General features: G+C 48.9%; 1 protein-coding gene across 11 annotated transcripts in view; it reads left to right on the plus strand.

Annotated features, from left to right (window-relative positions):
• The window catches only part of CCP110 (centriolar coiled-coil protein 110), a 429,539-nt gene that overhangs the window by 267,629 nt on the left and 141,831 nt on the right, over nt 1–20,079 (plus strand). For all 11 annotated transcript variants that reach the window (XM_086940777.1, XM_086940775.1, XM_086940778.1 and 8 more), the window contains one exon: nt 4,904–5,031. In XM_086940777.1, the coding sequence (XP_086796903.1) occupies nt 4,904–5,031 (128 nt within the window). The remainder of the gene's footprint in view (nt 1–4,903; nt 5,032–20,079) is intronic.

Here is a 20,079-nt window from a genome sequence, read left to right on the forward strand (position 1 = left end):
TGCCTATGCACACAAACAACCAGCGATATGGGCAAGGCGCAACGTATCCCCCAGGTGGCGGGGTTACCGAAGAGACCGGGGCCCGGTAGAGCCCGGCAAACATGACTTGTGTGTCAGCAGGGTCTACCTTCAAGGCGCTGAATAGCGTCCGGTCCCAGAGTCAGTTTTTTGTTTGGTGATCATTTAACTGGCAAGTTCGAAACTATGGCTCCCGCAGGGTGGCTGCCAACCAGGCCATAGCAGGCGAATCAGATACCAGGCTGCAGAATGGCATTATATCTATCCAAAAAATAAATAAATAAATACATGAAAATTACCGTTGTGGCCGTGAGACAGCGCCGCAACACATGGTTAGTACCGAATTGAAGTACAACATGCTGAGTCTATGCCAGGAGTATTCATGAAACGTGTTAACAGATCACCCATGAAATGCGGCAGGGAAAGTTCTCACATTTTGATATTACCGAATAGCCCAGTTTCGATAATCTACACATCATCCGAACACTAAAACTCATTATATGCAAAAGAAACCATTTTTGTATAATTCAGAGGCACAACGCAGGCGCACAATGACTCGCTGTCGACTAACGGGCTAAACTGTACACATCGTCCACTCGCTAACGCGCCCAGCGAATCCTGCCTGAGCATGAAGTAACCTGGGTATTAGGACTGAGCCGACGAACTCGTGTGGGGTGCAGAGGAAGCGTGCACGCCTTAAGGAACAGATTGACGGGAATATACCCATTGTATAAACAGTAGGCAGAGTGCTGTCCAAGGCGGGAATAAGTAAATATGCATGGAAACACGTAGGAAACATGTTGGATACAGGCACAGCGCAACGCATGCACTCCGGGCCCCGGGCCAAGCGGCTACACGGTGGAACACCACGAGACCTCACGACCTACTGCATCAGCCTCACTAGATGCACCACCCCCAGCCTCCGATCAATAGGCCCCGATTGGGCTGGAACAGATAGGACGGACTATGAACTGCGGGGGTGAGGAATACCGTAGCTTGCGCACATGGGAGGTGAACCCTCCCCCCCCCCCCCCCCCCCCCCAAAGGGTCAAGCTCCAGAACGGCAGCCGCAAAGACCGGGCAAATCTGGGCCACAGCACCACATCCAGTAGAAGTGCCGGAATTTACAAGTGACCCGTGCGTGAATCGAACCCGCAGCATAGGCGGGGAACGAACCCGTGACCTTCGTATTAGTAGCCCCCGGCTCCAAGCACTACGCAAACAATGCCGCACAAGGAAGGTTGGCCGACAGGCCGTTTGAGGGGAACCTATCTCACCAGCGCCTTTCCGACAGATCCATGCGGCTCGCCTCATGCCTAAGTATGACCGTGCTCCTCACGAGGGAAAGTGCTGACATGCACGCGGCCCCCTCACTGCGACAAAACCTGTTCCACCCAGGGCCTCCAAAAGACAATGATATTTTAGTTTGGCTCAGATGCGTTAGCGCATTTACATAAGCGCATAGAAACACTCACACACTATTCGCTCTGAGAGGCCTGGGGACAGGCGCCATGATACATGGCAAGATCAAGAGGACGCCCCGCGAACAAATAATCAAACTAAACGATCGCACTCGAAGCGGCAAGGATACGCCAAAAGGATCTAACTCTGTGCGCCTCAAACCTAACCATCTCTTTTCGTGCCACGGAAGGGAACGCTTAATGAGTCTATGTCCTACAACAGGAGCGCTACCCCAATAGTCCGCACGCGCGTCCGTGAATAAGCACGCAAGCACCTCGGGACAACGGAAGGGGACAGACAAAGCGGAAGGAGCCACCCACCCGGGCCAGCATATTGACCCCACGTGCCCCCTCCAACAGAGGAACCAGCCCACCAACACTTCTCCGTAAGAACGCGACCCCCGCATCACCGCACTCACCGCTGGAGAAGCAGACCATGGGCATCAGACAACACTACGTCGCGACGCAAAACCGGACCTCTGGCCAGCGACCAGAGTTAGGAAAGGATTCACAAAGTCTGCCAGAAGCGAGGAACATACGGAAAACCCCCCTCACCCGCCCGCAACTCCAAAGGGGGCAAAGAATACGGAATTCTCCATTCACCTTCCCAGACGCGCCAATACACAACCACGCCAAAACTCAGGCGCAAACCCCCCGCCACAGGCGCCTCGCATGCACGCATGAACATGAGGCGCAGGGGGCAGGCGACACGACCGTAGAGGGATGCAACCCACAGACACCGAGGGACAAAGAAACCAGCAGCCGTCTCATATCCCCACTCACCGGGTGCAACGCAAAGCGGCACGTCGGAGCTATCACAGCGACGAAACACCGGACCTCAAGACGGCGACCCTAGGAAGAGTGTCCCGACGTGACAAAAAGAGTGTCCCAACATGGAACTGCGACGTCCGGAGCGGCAAAGAGGCCTCCCCAGCGGGGCAGAGGTCAGAAGTACTCCTGACGACTCCTCCCAGCCGCCCCGGACGTGCATCACCTACCAGTCTCCACCAATCAAGGGAGACTGCCTCGGGTGAGAAACTACTACGACATGCGGGGGCGGGACAGCCCTCCGTGACTAGGGGCCCGCCCTCCTTATGGCCACTGCGTGGCCTCGGGCAGGCGCACACTGAGTGCTCGCCTCTTATTGATGCTCACGGTGCGGTTCCGGCACCCCCCCCCCCCCCCAATATATTATGGGGCTCCACGCCCAGTCACTTTCTTCAATTTGCGATCTCTCTGCCTCGGAGGCACCCCACCGTCTATTGTGACTCCCTGGGGATCGGTAGCACAGGTGCGGCGCTTACCGCAACTTCTCCCCCGACTGGTGGCACCGCCGCCTCCCCGCCCCTCCGAGCAGCGCGGATGTTGCAATCGCTGCTTAGATGTGCAGCAGACAAACTCTCTCTAGCATTGGGGCCACAGCGGGGCCAGGCGAAGTCCGCACCGCGAGCGGGGCCTGACCGGTGACTTCCGGTTCCCGGCCCTGTTGTTGTTGCACTCGCGGCCGGGGACGAGACCCACTCCAGTTCCCGGCTTGGCAGGCAGTGGGCAGCGATCTAACAGACGGCAGATCTCAGCGACCCGACGTCTGATCTCGCCGGGGATCACTGTGGCGGGCATCGTTTTCGTTCAGCTACAGGCTCAGGGCACAATATAGTACGCAGGATGGTGCCGGAGGTGGCTGGGGTCTCGGGAGCCGAGAGCTCACGCGCACGCGGCCATCTTGGTCTCGCATGTGGCTCCTCCTCTCAAGGTGGGCTTTATTATTGAGATCACTTCCTTAAGAAGAGTCTACGAGTTGCAGGCTATAACTATGGAAAAAAACCTTGACTCAGGTACTCGGGATAGAATTGTCTGAAGGGCTAATCTCAAATCTCTTCTCAAGGTGGTTTTCTCTTGCCATGTCAACCAAACCAAAGAGCTTTCTAGTTTCTTTCCACACAAGCAATTAGTGGTGGAAAGAGCACTAGACAGATTAGACTTTAAAATGACACTAATGTCTTACATTGACTGAACAAAGTCCATCAACAAAAAACAGAACCACTCTTTGTTGCGTTTACTAACCCTATTTGGGGAAACCCCATTTCAAAATTGTATTTAGTAAGGTGGATAGTCAAATGCATATATGTCTGCTATGGAAAGACAAGATATCCCTTGTCATGTGTGCCAGAGGCACACTCTACTAGAAAAAAAGTGGCTACAGTGGCTTTCTTTGTTGATTTACTGCTAGCAGACGTGCAACACAGCTACTTAATGAGAATCATATATTTTTACTAAATATTCTTCTTGGAATAATAAAGCCAGTCAATAGGCTCAAGTTGACCAAATGATGTTTGGAACCTTGTTTCACAAATGTGCCTTATCAGTTTATCCACCATATGGTGGGCACACTTTATAGTGTTGTGCAGTGCAATAGAAACGTATGCTACAAATGGAAAAGGTTACTTTCCCTATACCTATTGGGTTTGTAGCTTGTAGTGCTGTTGATTCTCATATTCCGACCCTACTCCTTGGAAGGACGCCAATGCATCAGATGAGGTTATTGAATAGCACCATTTCACCATAGCTTTCAGCTACACTTACTCCATGTTCCACACTCCTCTGTTGCTGTAGTTGGAAGGAGTGTGCTGAGAAGATGGATCTACAACACTACAAACCGATAGTTAACAGATTAACTAATACTTTCCTTACATTGAAGGCTTCAGATATTTCATATAACCTCTTCTAGTTACTGCACATTTGCTTCATATAGTCAAAGTCTTTTTCCTATTTATAGTCGCGTAACACTGCTTGGATAACCTATTTACTATGAAGGATGCTTGTACTGCTAAAACTAAACTTTCTAACAAATATTTTTTAATTTAGCACCGAGCCCCAGTGGCACTCTTTCCCATAGCAAGATTACTCCAACCTACTCTTAGCGCCTTTTGGATTAAAACAGTTAATGAATTTACTGCAAATAATCTAAAAAATAGTTCCAGAACTGGCAGTCAACCACTGAGAAGAATTTTCTGCCATCCTGTTTTCCTGAATGCTCTGTAAAAGAACCAGCCTGTGCCGGCGTGTTCCTCCCGGATGTCTTTTGACAAACTCCAAGAGTAAGACTTGACTATTCAGTCCTGCTGCCCAGTCAAAGCTTAGCAAAAAAGAGGCCATAGGCATTTCAGCGAGTTCATAGTAGTATCTGGTATTTGCATTCGAGGGACGGGGCCAATTCTTGTTAAAAGGATTATCGAACTACCCTTGAGTTGTGCAGGGTCCGAAGACTTGATTAATATATTTCTACATGTTGCCATGCTTAAATGTTGTCTAGGGCTTGCAAATACCATTCTGTTGCAGTTCATTAATACTACTTAATGTGCCTAGCTACATTAATGACATGAAAATGTAGCTTTCTTTTGAAGTATTTTTTTCCCTTCATGCAGGGTCGATGAGCACAACCTCCCAGCACAGTTTTGTTTCAACAAATGACTCTTTTTACCGCTTGAAACCTGCACCAAATGGAACCCCTGCCCCACGATCTGTTGCCAGAACAAGACCAAGATGGTCTCAGGTGAGTAATTCAGTAATTATGTAAAGAGCCTTTTATATTTTTCCATTTAGGGCAACCCGTTTTAAATTATGGTATAGCACTAAATAGATTACCAAAACCAATAACATTAAAATGTTTGAATCTGGTTTTCTCTTTATACCAAGCACCAAGAGGGATATGTATGCTCCTAACACTTTTCACTTAATTTAGTATTCCCCATGACCAGGCCTGGAGCCCCCAGTAGTCTGTTTACATATCAGAATCCAACAGCCATAAACTATATGTAGTGCATTCACCTACTTGTGTAGCCCACATTCTGGTCAATGAGGTGAATGGTACTCCACAAAGAGTGGCTTTCTTTCACTGGAGGGGAGAGGATTACCAAGAAGCGGCGGTACATCAGAATCTTAAGAAAAGCTCATATTCGGAGAACAGAGTTCTGATGTGATCCCTTCCTGTCAGCTTCTCTGCAGGAGTAAATCTAAACCGCTCAGCCACTGCAGAGGGTTGAGTGCTCGAAGTTCCATTCACCTAATTGACCACCGTTTATCTGGTTTCCCTTATTTGATTGTAAGGGCACTACTATGTTAACATTGACTACCAAGGGTTTCCAGCCCAATGATGGAGAATATGTAATCATGTGAATATATGAAACATGCCAATGTGGGAGAACCGGAGTTCACAGGTAAGTAACTGTTTCTTATTAAGAGAAAAGTATGAAGATAAAAATTAAAAAGGTATATTAAAATAGTAAATATGCATGTCACTTGTGGTCCATATTTCATGACATCTTAAGACTGGATATCATGCTTGATCCATGAGTAGTTCAGGGTATGCTGCACACTTAAGTTACTAAGTGGTTAGAATAAAAGAACATGTAGAGGAGTACCAGGAGGAATTTAGCGGAGTTACAAAGCTATTGATGTTCATTTTATGTGTGGTCGTTTCCCAGATCGATGTGTGAATACTCTGTTAAATTATATGTAACTTTTTACATTTGAGTGAATTTTGCCAAGTACAACATCCACTAGTCAGTTATTTGATTTCCAGCTTTTTAGAAAAGTCTTTTAGTCACCATTATGGTGCGTACCAGCTATTGTTTTTCCAACTTGAATAGTGTTTCAGATTACTTTTTTTTATTAAACAATTTTTATCATTGTTGTGTTAATGTTTGTGGTTAAGCTTATTCTATTAAAATTCATACCATCAATCTGATGTGTCAAGGCAGCCTGCGAACATATGGAAGAGTCTGACTTGGTTAGTTGGGCATCTCCTGCAGTTACTGTTTTCTTATACCACAGTTTGTACATTAATGATATGTTAGTGCTGCCTGTAGGTTTACAGAACTTTCTGTAGTTGCCCAAAGTAAGTGTTTGTCGGTTGAGACCAAGCACATTCCTGCTTTTAAACAACTGGCAGTCAATACATTGAATGTTTTGGGGTTTAGTTTCATAAACTTGTGTTGTGATCTGAAGTAGACAGTTTGTAGTCCTTAAATAGTTCTGCAGCTCAATTTGGGTATATTGTATACCTCCGTAAAGAACTGAATATGTTGATCTTGCTAACATTTATTTATTTATTTTTTGTGTAAGACCTTTATTAACACAAAGCAAAGTACACAGCATGAGCCTACAACCCTGGGGCTGCCTCGCCACGTTATTATGAACATTCAACAAATAACAAATGCGCTACGACGAAGAGCGTGGAATCTGTTCGTAGAGCCACCCTACGACCCTTCCGTAGGGCTCCTAGCTGACAGATAATGTGAGTCTTACATTTTGTCATTTTATAGAGCAAAAAAATGCAACATACCCCAACTTAAGACCTTACAGTGCTATCATTCACAACCTATACCTCCAATTCGACAATAGTTCCGGTTCCCCACAAGGGTCAGCCGCCAACAGCTATGAGTTCGTGCACCAAACATTACACTTGTCTGAATGAGACAGAAGATGAGCTAGTCTTCCTCACTGTCCTGCAGTGAGTTAAGGTAGTCTGTTAAGAAACACCATATGTCCTTGGGCCTAGATTTCGCAGGTAGTTGCTCCTCATAGGTTTGCAGTTTGTCCCGGCAGGTGGACATATCATGAAGCCATGTTCTCTTCGTCAGCACCTTACGGCTGTGCCAACATTGCGCCACCTGTCTTTTCGCTAAAAGTAAAGCAATTGCACAGAACTTGCGTTTCAACGCCCTGAATTGGGGCACTATACCCAGTAAACAGATCTTAGGCGTGCACTGCACCTCTTCCTCCAACATGACAGCTAGTGTGGTAGTGACCTCCCCCCAATACCCCGTCACCTTCGCGCATTCCCAGGCCAGATGTACAAAGTCCGCACCCTCCCTGTTACACCTCTTGCACCTGTCTTCCTCCCGCAAGCCAAACTTAAGCAGTTTTGTTGGCGTGTAGTAGGATTGGTGAATAAATTTAAAATGTATGATTCTCAAGTTGCCATTTGGCGTCAGTATCTGTGTTAACGTGCAGGTACTTTGCCATTCCTCATCTGTTAATGGAGTGTCTAGTAGCGCATCCCACCGCCCCTTGGCCTGAAGTGTGTGTCCCGATATTTCGGATTGTGCAGCTGTATACAGCCTGGACACCAGATGGGAGAGGTCATTAGTAGTAATCAGCAGTTGCAGAGGTACAAGGCACTCCGGCTCAGTAGGGAATGTCGGGTAATGTTCCCTCAACGCTCTGGTCAACCTATAGTACGTGAAGCGGAACATGGGAGTCTGGTTTTGGATATAAGTCAATTGGTCGAGGCTTATGAATGTGCCAGCCTTAAACACATCACCAAGCTTGTCAATACCAGCTCTACTCAGCAAGGACATGCCAACCTTTTCACTAGTGACGGACAACGCCTGATGATGTTGTAATGGCATGTCCGGTGCATACAGCGGTGTTTTGTGAGCCAACTGTCCAAGCCTGTGCCATGCCTTGACCGTGGTGTCCACAGTGTTTATGTCCTTTGCATGTAGTGGTGGCCTTGTGTGCGATATGACTGCAGATAGGGGGACAGGATGAGCATCACCCTCTTCTATGGCCGCATGTGTGAGATAGGGGACCTTATGGTACCAATATGCCGCATATTGCGCCTGGGCACAGAGGTAGTAGAGGAGAAAATCAGGCACACTGAAGCCGCCCTGCGCATATGGGAGTGTTAGTGTCTGCAAGTCAATACGAGCTTGTTTACCTGCCCATATAAAAGTCCGCACCAGGGAATTAATGCGGCAGAAAACTTCTCGTGTCGGCGTGATTGGTATGTTATTAAACAGGTATAACAATTTGGGTAACACGTTCATTTTAACGATTGCGATTCTATCAGCTAGTGATAGCGGCAAGTGGATCCAACGTTGGATTTTATCTTCAAGCTTAGAGAGTACCACCCCATAGTTTGCTCGCAGGACCACCTCTGGATCCCTGTGAAACATGACCCCTAGGTAGCGAATCGGGTCCTGTTGCCATTCCAATGGGAAATCCACTGCAAAGGGCGATGTAGTGTCAGTCAGAGGTATTATGGAGGATTTGGACCAATTAATTGCCAATCCCGAGTGTCCGCCAAAACGGATGTATTCTCTGAGCAGCGGGTTTAGATGGGTCGCAGGGTCACGGATGTAAAGTAACATATCGTCCGCGTAGAGCGATATGTGAAGCGGCCTGGTTATGAATTGCAGTGCGGATTCTTTGTAGTTCTGTCGCACTATGCATGCTAGGGGCTCCAGCGCTAGCTCAAATAAAAGTGGTGATAGTGGGCAGCCCTGACGCATGCCACGTTCAATGCCAAATGGAGCCGAGACAAAGCCATTGATCCGGACCCTGGCGCATGGTTTTGTATAGAGCAAGGATATCCATTGAACAAACCGTTTAGGGAACCCCATTCTGTTTAGGACGGTAAGCATATAGCGCCATTCAATGGAATCTAATGCTTTCGCGGCGTCAAGCATGACAGCCACCGCTTTAACCGAGGGTTGCAGGTAATGCGAGAGTGCAAACAAGGATCTGGTGTTATGCGAGGTGGATCTGGTGGGCACAAACCCCGACTGATCCGGAAGGACCAGGCGGGTCATCAAAGGGGACAGCCGAACCGCTATAAGTTTTGCGAGGATTTTCGAATCCACGTTAATCAAGGACAAGGGTCTGTAGGAATCGCATTCCTCCGGATCCTTGGACGGCTTTAGGAGAGCAATGATCAGTGCTTCTCGCAGAGTGGGGGGAAGCAATGATTTCTCAAAGGAGGTGCCATACATGTCCACCAAATAGGGAGCGATAATGTCTGCAAACTGTTTATAAAATTCAGAGGTGTACCCGTCGGGGCCCGGCGCCTTGCCATTTGGTAGTGAATTGATCACCTCAGTTACCTCCTCCACCGTTATGGGCCTAGCCAAATACTCCCTTTGTGCATCCGATAGCCAGCCAATGGCCACATCATGTAAATATTCATACGTTTCTTCTGCTGGCGCTGTGGGTTGCGATTGATATAGCGAGCTAAAGGAGTCCACAAAGCATTTCAGGATATCTGCGGGGTGTGTTTGCAATATACCCTCCTTAGATTTAACTCTGAGTATCGCTGACTGTCCTCGCCCCTCACAAATTCTCCGTGCTAGCATACTCCCTGGCCTACCCCCCTCTCCAAAGGCTCTAGCTACATGCCTACGCTCTAAGTACTTTATTTCGGACTCCAGAAAGTTAGCGTGCTCAGTATGCAAGTCGCGCAACCCAGGTAGTAGTGAAACATCCTGTGTCGTTTCATACAACAATTCTAAGTCCCTCATTTGCTGCTCGCAGAGGCGAATCTGGCTCCTGATGTCCTTGAGTACCCCTATGGTGGTGCCAATACAGACACCCCTAATCGTGGCTTTGAATGTCTCCCAGAGAAGGCACGGGTCTTCCGTAGTTTGTGCATTAATATCAAAGTAGTCCTTTATTGCTTTTTTAAAGGTGTCAACATAGACTACGTCTGAGAGGGCCTTGGAATTAAACCGCCACTGGAAAGGGGGGGGTTTGTAACGTGGAAGTTCCATTTGCAACAGGACAGGGTTGTGGTCAGATAATGTGCGGGGTAGTACCTGTAACTTGCGAACCCACAGAGCCACGTCCCTAGAACCCAGCCAGTAATCCAACCTAGACCAGCTATTGTGTGACGCTGCAATGTGTGTGGCGCCTGGCGCATCAGTGTGTTGCAGCCTCCAAAGATCAGCTAAAGCCAGGTCTTCCATCATGTGACCCATCATCAGCCGCGACTGCTTGTGCTGCTCTAGCGAATGTGTGGAGCGGTCCAGCCCGTCCTGCAATTTCACATTCCAGTCCCCCCCGCATAATATGTGCGTGTTAGTATGTTTTTGCAAGTGACCCCCGACTTCCCGAAAGAATTCCGGAGCGTCAGTGTTCGGACCATACATGTTAAGGAATGTCACGCGTTGGCCTCTCAGTGTACCTGTCACTAGCACGTACCTTCCAGAGGGATCATGCGTAACGTGCTGTGCCTCAAAATTGACCCCTTTCTTAATCAAAACAAGCACCCCACGGGAGTACGAAGAATAGGAGGCCCTGTATGTGGACTCTGCCAATCTCGACCCCAAGTGTGCGTGTGTGTTGGGTGCGAGGTGTGACTCCTGTATGAATGCCAAGTCAATGTTCCATCTGGTGAGACTAGTAATAACCTGCCTGATTTTCTGAGGCTTAGAGATCCCCCGTATATTCCAAGTAAGAACGTTTAAGCACAATCTGCCCTCACTCCTAGAACCCATTACCATCAGATAATGCAATATATTTCATCCCTGTACATTCCAATTCTGCATGCGGTGCCTGCCCATTCGCAGTATAGAGAACAAACGTATCAATGGCTGTCCAGCTCAGCGGAGAACCTATGACGGTATACATATGCAATGCTGTCGGTCTTTGTAAACAGTCAAACATCCCCCCACCCCTTATCCCACCCACTCCAGCAACCCCAACCTGCCGAAGCCATAGCCCCTCAGAGCACAAATCCCACAAACACATAACCAACAACTCAGTGCCCATACTGAGAACTCGTGGTGGGTATTACCCTCATGGAGGACCGCCAGGAGCACAACCCTTCACCCGGTGGACGGGTGCTGGCGATACTATAAAAATCGTACATATTCGTAATACATGTGTCCATTGACCCGCTGTCCCCTCCACTCTCCAAGGACTCAGCAACATTACTCAAGTAGTAGCGTTGTTATAGGGGCAGCACAGCGCCATCCCGACTCCATCCAATAGTCAGTGGCAGTTCAATCTCCACACCCCCCAGAGTACATACCGCCCCCACATAACAAGTGCGTGACTGCAAGTAGACAATACAATGGAGGTGCGCAGGAGCGGGCGCATATCCGCAAGGTGCCACCCCGCAGGGTCGTGTACGCCGTGGCGTTGAAGACACTCTCACTCCCATTGTCCCAGTGCGCACGACAGGATAGTTTACAAGTCTACTTATGGGGAAGAATCTGTACAGCTGCCTTGTGCGCCAGAAAATGCACCATTTTGACACAGTTCTATGAACTAATACACCGCGGGGAGGGCATGTATGCAAGGGTCAGCCACAGGCATCGAGTAAAGTCAAAAATCAGAAGTGAACCCCAAGCCCAATGGATAACAGCCCCTCTGACATACAGTGTGTTCATAGTCTACACTCAGGAGTCTGACCCCAGGCGGATCTGCCCCGTGCAGTTTATAGCGGCTACTTCGCCAGCAATGTTAGCCAACAGTACAACAAAACTCACCGCTGCCCTACGTGGGATGTCGCCGATGGCTTCATTCCGAGTCTCTGTGTTGATCATTTTGCGAGTCTGATCTCGACTCACGCTGTACCTTCTTAATAAAGTCCTGGGCCGCTTTGGGTGTTGCCAGCACGATTGCCTTCTCCTTCCACACCACTCGAAGTCGGGCTGGATATAACATCGAGTAGACAATGTTTAGATCACGCAGTTTAGCCTTCACTGAGGTGTATTCCTTACGTGCCTGTTGAACCGCTACCGTGTGATCTAGGTAGAACTCTAGGGAGTTGCCTTGATGATTGATTTTGCCTTTTTCCCGTGCGAGCCTGAGGATCGTGTCTCTATCCCGGTAATTGAGTATCCTCTCCACAATTGGCCTCGGCGTGGCACCGGGCGGTGGTCTGGGGGCCAACGATCTATGGGCCCGCTCCACTATGAAGATGGGCGACAAGGCCTCCGTGCCAAAGAGATCTTTACACAAATTTTCGACGTATTGCTCCATCGGCCCAGTATTGGTCGACTCCGGCAAGCCGGTGATTCTCACGTTATTGCGCCTCGAACGCGCTTCCAAATCCTCCTCCTTCGCTTTAATCACCTCCAGGATTCGTTCCATTCCCGCGCACTTGGTGGTGAAGGTTCACGCTTCATCTTCAACGGCCGATACTCTTGTCTCCGCTTCATCCAAACGTTCGCCATGCTTCTCCTGCCGGGCGGCCATGCCGTCCATCCTGCACATCAGGTTGTCCAGCTTACCGTTGATGTCCTGCAGATTCGATTGAATTGCCAAAAGGATCTTCTCCATGTTGCTGTTTGGCACTGGTTCGGTAGAGCCGCCAGACTCCACCATCTCGTCCGCAGGTTTTGTCGCCTTTCTGTTGTCAAATGATATCTTTGGTTGTTGTTTATCCGGTTTCCCCATTATGGCGGTCGGAGAAGTCGCTTTTCTGAATGCGGGCCCAGACGCCCTCGTGACTCTTGCCGCCGTCGTCGTGATGCACCGGCAAAGGTAGCGATTAGCTGCACGTGGTTCCGACCCTGCGATCGGGAAAATGGCCGTCAGGTGCCCCTCTCCAGGTCGTGTGGGCAATGGGGGGGGACGTGGTCGGGCGACTCCAAAAGCAGCGCGATCTAATGCGGTTAGGGAGCGCCTGTACCTCCGGTCGGGTCCCTACCGTCGTCAGCAGGATGTGGGAAACGGCCCACCTCGTGAGACCCTCCGTCGCTGAAGTCGCACGTGAATCTGGCAAGCCTCCCGCCGATTCGGTAGAGCAGGCGGCGACGGCACACCAGCAGAAAGCAGCCTGTAAGCTCTTACAGCCAGCAGCGCACCATCCAGTGGTGGTCCCTGTTGATCCGCCAGACGGTGAGCCCAGCCGAGCCCGCACTCACTGGCGCGAAGGCGATGTTAGCTCTGTTCCGGCACTACGCGCCGCCATGTTGTCAGGCGCGTGGTTGGGGAGACGGCAGAATCGACTGGTCGCACACGGGGGTGAAAGCAGATCACAATGTTCACTTGAGCCAGGGAAGCAGGTGCTCACCCCCGGATTGCGGATGCTGGTTTAGTGGGCCATTCCCACTCCGATGCCGCCGCGCAGGTCGGAGGTCCGCAAGCCGATGTCGGCCCTATTGTCAGGCGGGCCGCCGCGCACTACAATGTACACGGCAAAGGTCAAAAAACCAGGAGTGGTGGTCGAGTTTCTCCACGTCGATCGATGCACCACATCTTCACCCACTCGTGGATGGTCTCGGATAGTGGGTTAGCGGGGTTTGAGCGGCAATAGATCACATTGTTGGTGATCGCCCGGCGGAGCTGCAGTTCAGGCAGCCATTCCGCTGTGCGCCCCCTAGCGCCTCCGATCTTGCTAACATTTATGACCTGCTGATTACAGAATGTTTTTATTTTTCTGATTTCCTGATTGATGATTTGTCATGTAGCATTATAATTTGTATTGTTCCAGATTGGTGTTTCAGTAGTAGAGGCTGATTGCTTTTGCGTAGCTTTATGGTACACCAAAAGCATATATATTCGAATTTGCCTGCGGTCTAGTGGTTTTGCTTACGAGTCATAAATATGAAGGGCAAAAATGGTTCCTTGTCTATGGACCAGTGTGTACCAGGGGGTGGAGGGGGTGGGGGGAGGGGACATTAGATAGTATGCTAGTAGCCCAGAAACCCAAATCCACTGCTTGTGCAAGGTAATTTCAGAATCCTTCACATTATGTATACCAACATGTAAAGTTTTCTTGCTCGTCCAACTGAGGACGGTGACAATGTAAATTGTTTGGATTCTCCCGTGTAGGGCCATTTCTCGTAGGTAATTAGTTTTTTATTATCTTTTGTGTTCAATAATTTTTTATTAGCATTTAAAATAATAGTACAGTACGAAGATGCATATGTCTTGCGTCAAACAAGATGTAACATAATACAAAAAATAATTCATTGTTTTACAGTACATCGAATAAAATATTGGTAATAAATAGTACATCATCTTACCAAAGGATAACATAATGCAGAAAACATGTAAGACAGACATAAGTGGCACAGAAAAATATATAAAGAAATCCTGTAAAACTATAAGGTATAGGGTTGTGTACCTTTAATAATTCCTTACAATAGAGATAATTGAAGTAAGATGAGAGAATCTGAGAAGATGTCTAAGGATGGCAAGGAATGCAGCAAGGTGTAACCCGACCTTATTACTCAAACAATGAATGTAATGAAAGGGGAAATGGGGAAGTAGATTAGAGGGGGGGGGGGGGGGGGGGAGTGCACAGCTAAGTCCCATCTTTGAGGGAGATATTGCGGGTAGAGTTCAGGAAATTTTTGTAACCTGAAAATGAACTGTTAAGTTTCTACAAGGCTTACTAGAGAGAATATATATGCTAAATGTAGCATGTCGTTGGTGAACAGCTGACATTTGTAATCCACAGTTCCAATCATTAATGCTTTCATGGAAACCTGAAACCCCATTGTTACTGCCAAAAGCTCGGAAGCAAAGTCATATGCCAGGTGCAACCATGTGTAGTTCCCTTGTGACTTTTCACTTTGAAAGAAGTAAAAATATAAATGCCGGTAAAAGACTACAGACACCATCTGATTTTTTTTAAAAGCCACTTTCTGCTGTATAGATCATGGACTGTCTGCAGAGATTTTATTTTAAAGAAGTCTCCATGACAATTTTCTTTCATCACTGTTTTTCTCAGTGGTGCTGGTCTGTGGTTAAATCCACAGTCAAACAGGGCTAGCAGTTGAAAAAATCATGCATAACCTCTTTGTTAAGAAACCAAAAGGTGGCTGAGAAAAAGGGTGGGAAAGATCCTGTCTAGGAGCGGTGCATCTCGTTTGTGTATGGCGATATTGGTCATATTTTTCCATCACAAAAAAATCAGTTTTCGCAGATAACCTATTTCTGCACTTGGGATCTATAAGAGCTTGTCAGTAATATCTCTTCTGATGGATACATCTGCCAGTGGATTCCTCACCTTGTGAATATCCCCCTGCATCAGCAACATTCAGAAATTCTTTTGTAGCTCCACGCCGACATGGACGACGTCACAGAAGCACGGCATCGCGCGCGGCTCCGCTGACGTCACTGACCCCATAATAGGCCTACGTCGGCGTGATGACATCAGTTCCCTTTTTCCACGTCGTCGATGCTAACGGTTTTCGAGGGATCCTCTGTAGCCTTTATAGTAACTTTGTTACTGTTTCTTGGTTTTTGTGTTTATTGTATCGCTGTCTCCTGTCGAGATGTCCTCGAAGAAGACCGGATTCAAACCGTGTGGTGGATGCGGTAAAATGATGTCAATCACAGATCCGCAAGAAGATTGTGTTTGGTGCCTGAGCTCGGACCATGATGTCCAAGGTTGTTTTTCCTGTAAGAAGATGAATCCCAAGGCCATTCGTGAGAGATAGGCGAAGGTCCTGGTGGCCAAGTTGAAAGGTAAAAAGGAGAAGAAGGCCTTGAGATCTTGATCGAGGCAGTCAAAGTCGCGGTCGAGGTCACCCTTGAAGTCATCATCTGGGCATGCTTCCAGGTCAGCTAAGACGCACAAGAAGAGGAAGCCATTCGGGTAGAGATTCGGATTCGAGACCGAAGTCGCCAAGTAGAAGGCATCGTGGAGACTATGTATCTCCTTCTCCGGAGGTTCTGGATCCGGAAGGTGAGGCCTCTCCCGTGGAGTCGCCGGAGCTTTCACCGGCTCCCGTGTCTAATTCCTCTCCGGCGCCGTCTCGAACACCAACTCGAGAAGAGGAAGAGGCTCCTGTGCCTGAGGGTTCGACGACTCCGGCACGCCAACCCGAGGAAGAAGAAGAAGTCGACAAAAATCCGGTGACTTCTCGAGAGCAGCCTGTGGGTTCATACCCTCCAGGCCCGGGTCAAGACCCTACACAATATTTAAACGCTATGTATGGTGTCTTCTCGAGAACTATGTACCTCTCTGGAGCACCGGTTGGTCCCATGGGTCCGGTGGCTTTTAATCTGGGAGTCCCCCAGACGTATGCTCCGGCGCCTTTCATGCCATTTATGCCGGCTCCGACACCGCCATGGCATTTCTCGGCGCCGCCGAGGTCATAGACGCCGATTCATTTGTCACCGGCGCCATTATCTGTTCGACCTCGAGAACAGCAGCCATGTCCTCTGGCTCCGAGCTCGACCACGCCTCCGTCGGAGTCGATTCTGAATCAGACGACGCCGTTCCCGAAGGAGAGGTCGAGGCGTGAGGCACAGTGTCTTCTGGAGGAGCAAAGGTACAGGGAAGCCGAAATGGAAGAGGGTGAGCTACAGGAATCGGAGGATTTCTTTGATGACTTGAGGGAGGCTAGTGCACTGGAGCTCTCTCCGGATTGGGATTTAGCCTCTGTCTCAGATGCCCCTTCAAAAGATGTGGCTCCGTACCATGTGGTAATCAAGAAGGCAGCAGAGCTGTTGAGTTTAAAACTGCCCACTGCGGAGTATAAATCTAATATTTTGACAGAAGTCCTCCACTCCCCATCTTCTGTAGTAGAGCCCATGCTTCCTTTCAATGAAGCTTTGACGGATCAGATCATGGAGGTATGGAGTAGACCTCTTACGGCTCCTGCAGTTTCTAAAGCTGTTGCAGGAAGTTATAGGGTGGCTCCTGGAGACCTGGACTTTTTATCTTTGCATCCTTTGCTGGAGAGCTTGGTGGTGCAGGCAGCCTGCTCCAAGAAATCTGCAGGTGCTTTCCCTCAGGTGCCTGTGGATAAAGAATCTAAGAAACAAGATCAGGCAGCAAAGAAGGTCTTTTCCTCAGCGAGCATGGATCTTACATCAACAAATGCCAGATGCCACATGCCTCTTGGGGCGTTACATCCATGCCTTGATGGACTCTGTGAAACAGTTGGCCCTTAAAATTCCAGAGGAAGACAGGAATTTTTTTAATGAGGTGATTGTTGACACTCAAGATGCTGCTCGGCAAGTTATCCAGAGTGAGTTGGACACTGCTGATTCAGTGGCGAGAGTCATGGGATCTTCAATTGCCACCAGAAGAGAGGCATGGTTGAAGACTTCAGAATTCTCTGCGGATGTCCAGGCTGCTTTAATGGATTTGCCCTTTGATGGCTCGGGCTTTTTCAGAAAAAAGGCTGATGCTGCGTTGGGGAGATTCAAAGACAGTAGGGCAACAGCTAGATCTTTGGGTTTGCAGTCTAGAACAACTGTGAGCAAAAGATATAGGGATTTGGAAGGTCCTCCTTTCGTCCCTATAAGCAGTCTCAACAGCAGCAACAACAGCAAAATCTGCTGTATAAATCATACAGGGGCAGACAAAAAGTTTGTCCTCTGGAACGTCAAGTTTCCTCCTCCTCCTCCTCTTCCTCTTCCCACCCCCCACCAACTTCAGCAAAGCATCCCTAGATCCGCCATTCCGGATCATGCAGGTCCTGTGTGGGGTCAGCTTACCTATTTTTTTTTAGATTGAGAACCCAAAGGTCCGATGTGACCGATTCCCAATCTCGTGGAGAATGGGTATGCTCTTCCCTTTCGGGAGTTCCCTCCGAATTACCCTCCTTGTCAAGGGTTTTGCTCAGAAGACCACCTGCTGCTTCTGCAGGAGGAAGTCCTGGCGTTGCTAAGAAAAGGTGTGATCGAGGTGGTTCTGGAGCAGGAAAGGGGTCAGGGATGCTACTCCCGGTATTTCCTGATTCTCAAGAAGGATGGCAGACTTCGTCCAATCCTGGACCTCAGGATCTTGAACCTCTTTCTGAAGCAGAAGTTCAAGATGCTCACCCTTGTGCAGGTTCTTCAAGCGCTGCTGGAAGAAGACTGGATGGTGTCGATCGACTTGCAGGATGCGTATTTTCACATCCCCATCCTGAAGTCGTACAGGAAGTATCTCCGTTTCACGGTGGGTTCGCAACACTACCAGTTTGCAGTCCTTTGGTTTGGTCTCACTACTGCGCCTCGAGTCTTCACCAAGGTGATGGCTGTGGTGACAGCACATCTCAGAAGGTCAGGGATTCCAGTATTCCCTTATCTGGACGATTGGCTGATTAAAGCAGAATCTCCGGAGAAAGTGCTCCATCATTTGCAAGTCACAACTCAGTTGTTGTACAGATTGGGTTTTTCGATAAATGTGCCTAAAAGTCACCTGGTGCCCTCCCAGCGCAACCTGTTCATAGGTGCTGTACTGGATACAACTGTATGTCTGGCATTCCCTCCACCTCAAAGAATTTGCCACATACAGGAAGTGATTCCTTTATTTTACAGTGGAGCGGTTGTTCCAGTCCTAAAGGTCCTTCGCCTGCTTGGTCTGATGGCTTCCTGCATTCTCTTGGTCAACCATGCACGCTGGCACATGAGGGCACTCCAGTGGTGCCTCCGCAGGCAGTGGTATCAACACAACGGAGATCTCGGGGAGTCTGTGAGGATCTCCAGAGAAGCTGCAGCGGATCTGACTTGGTGGGGCGTGGAAGGCAATCGGTCTCAAGGAAAGCCGTTTCAACTGCCTCAGTCGGTGGCCACGGTGAAAACGGATGCATCCACTCTAGGGTGGGGTGCTCATCCGGGGGACCTGGAGATTAAGGGTCTTTGGTCTCCAGAGGAAAGGTTTCTCCACATCAACCTTCTGGAATTGCGGGCGATTTGTTTGGCGCTCAAGGCCTTCCTCCCTTCCCTACGCGGCCGGTCGGTTCAAGTCCTAACGGACAACACGACCGCGATGTGGTATGTCAACAAGCAGGGAGGAGTGGGGTCTCATTGTCTCTGCAGAGAGGCTCTGTGTCTCTGGTCCTGGGTTCAGGACCACCAGATTTGTCTGATTGCAAATCATCTGGCCGGAGTTCTGAACGTGCGTGCAGACAGTCTCAGTCGGCAGTTCTCGGCCGACCACGAGTGGAAGCTTCATCCAGAGGTAGTTTGTTTTGTCTTCCAGACTCCTCGGGTGAAACTCTTTGCTACTCGCGAGAATGCTCACTGCCTGTCATTCTGCGGTCTCCAGTATCCAGTGCAGGGAGCTTTGGGGGATGTGTTTCAGTTGAGTTGGGGCTCTCAACTCCTTTACGCGTTTCCTCCCATACCCTTGATTCCTCGGGTTCTGAGGAAGATACCTCAAAACCAGGCCCAAGTCATATTGATTGCCCCGGATTGGCCAAGAAGGGTGTGCTACACAGATCTTCTCAACCTCTCCTCATGCCAGCCGCTCCGTCTCCCTCTCAGGGCAGATCTCCTCTCTCAGATGGAGGGGCACGTTCTACACCCCCACCTCCAGACCTTACACCTTCATGCCAGGAGATTGAACGGGCAACCTGAACTCTTTTTCTCTCCCACATGACGTGGTGGATATCATTTTGTCGGCCAGGCGTGATTCCACCAAGTCTATCTACTCTTATAGATGGTCTGAAATTGTCTCTTGGTGTGGGGAGAAGTCCATTGACCCTTTAAAAGCTCTGTTGTCTGACATACTTCTGTTTGCACTTTCTTTGGCTCAGCAAGGGTTTGATATAGCTACGGTCAAGGGTTACCTTTCGGCTTTATCGGCATTTCTCTGTTTGCTGGATCAGCCGTCCTTATTTAAATCACCTATCGTTTTGAGGTTCTTAAAGGGCCTTACAAATAAATTTCCTCCTACTCCCTTTATTGTGCCTCAATGGGACTTGAATCTTGTGCTTACTTTCTTAATGGGTTCACCTTTTGAACCTTTGCACAAGTGTCCCTTGAGACTGTTGTCTTTTAAAATGGTCTTCTTGATTGCAATTACCTTGGCAAGGAGGGTAAGTGAGCTTCAAGCTCTTAGTTCAAAGCCCCCATTTTTGACCATTCTTGCTGAACAAATGGTACTTAGGACCAGGGCTGCTTTTCTGCCCAAGGT

This window comes from Lissotriton vulgaris, chromosome 10, assembly GCF_964263255.1.
Source record: "Lissotriton vulgaris chromosome 10, aLisVul1.2, whole genome shotgun sequence".
NCBI classification, from domain to species: Eukaryota; Metazoa; Chordata; class Amphibia; order Caudata; family Salamandridae; genus Lissotriton; species Lissotriton vulgaris.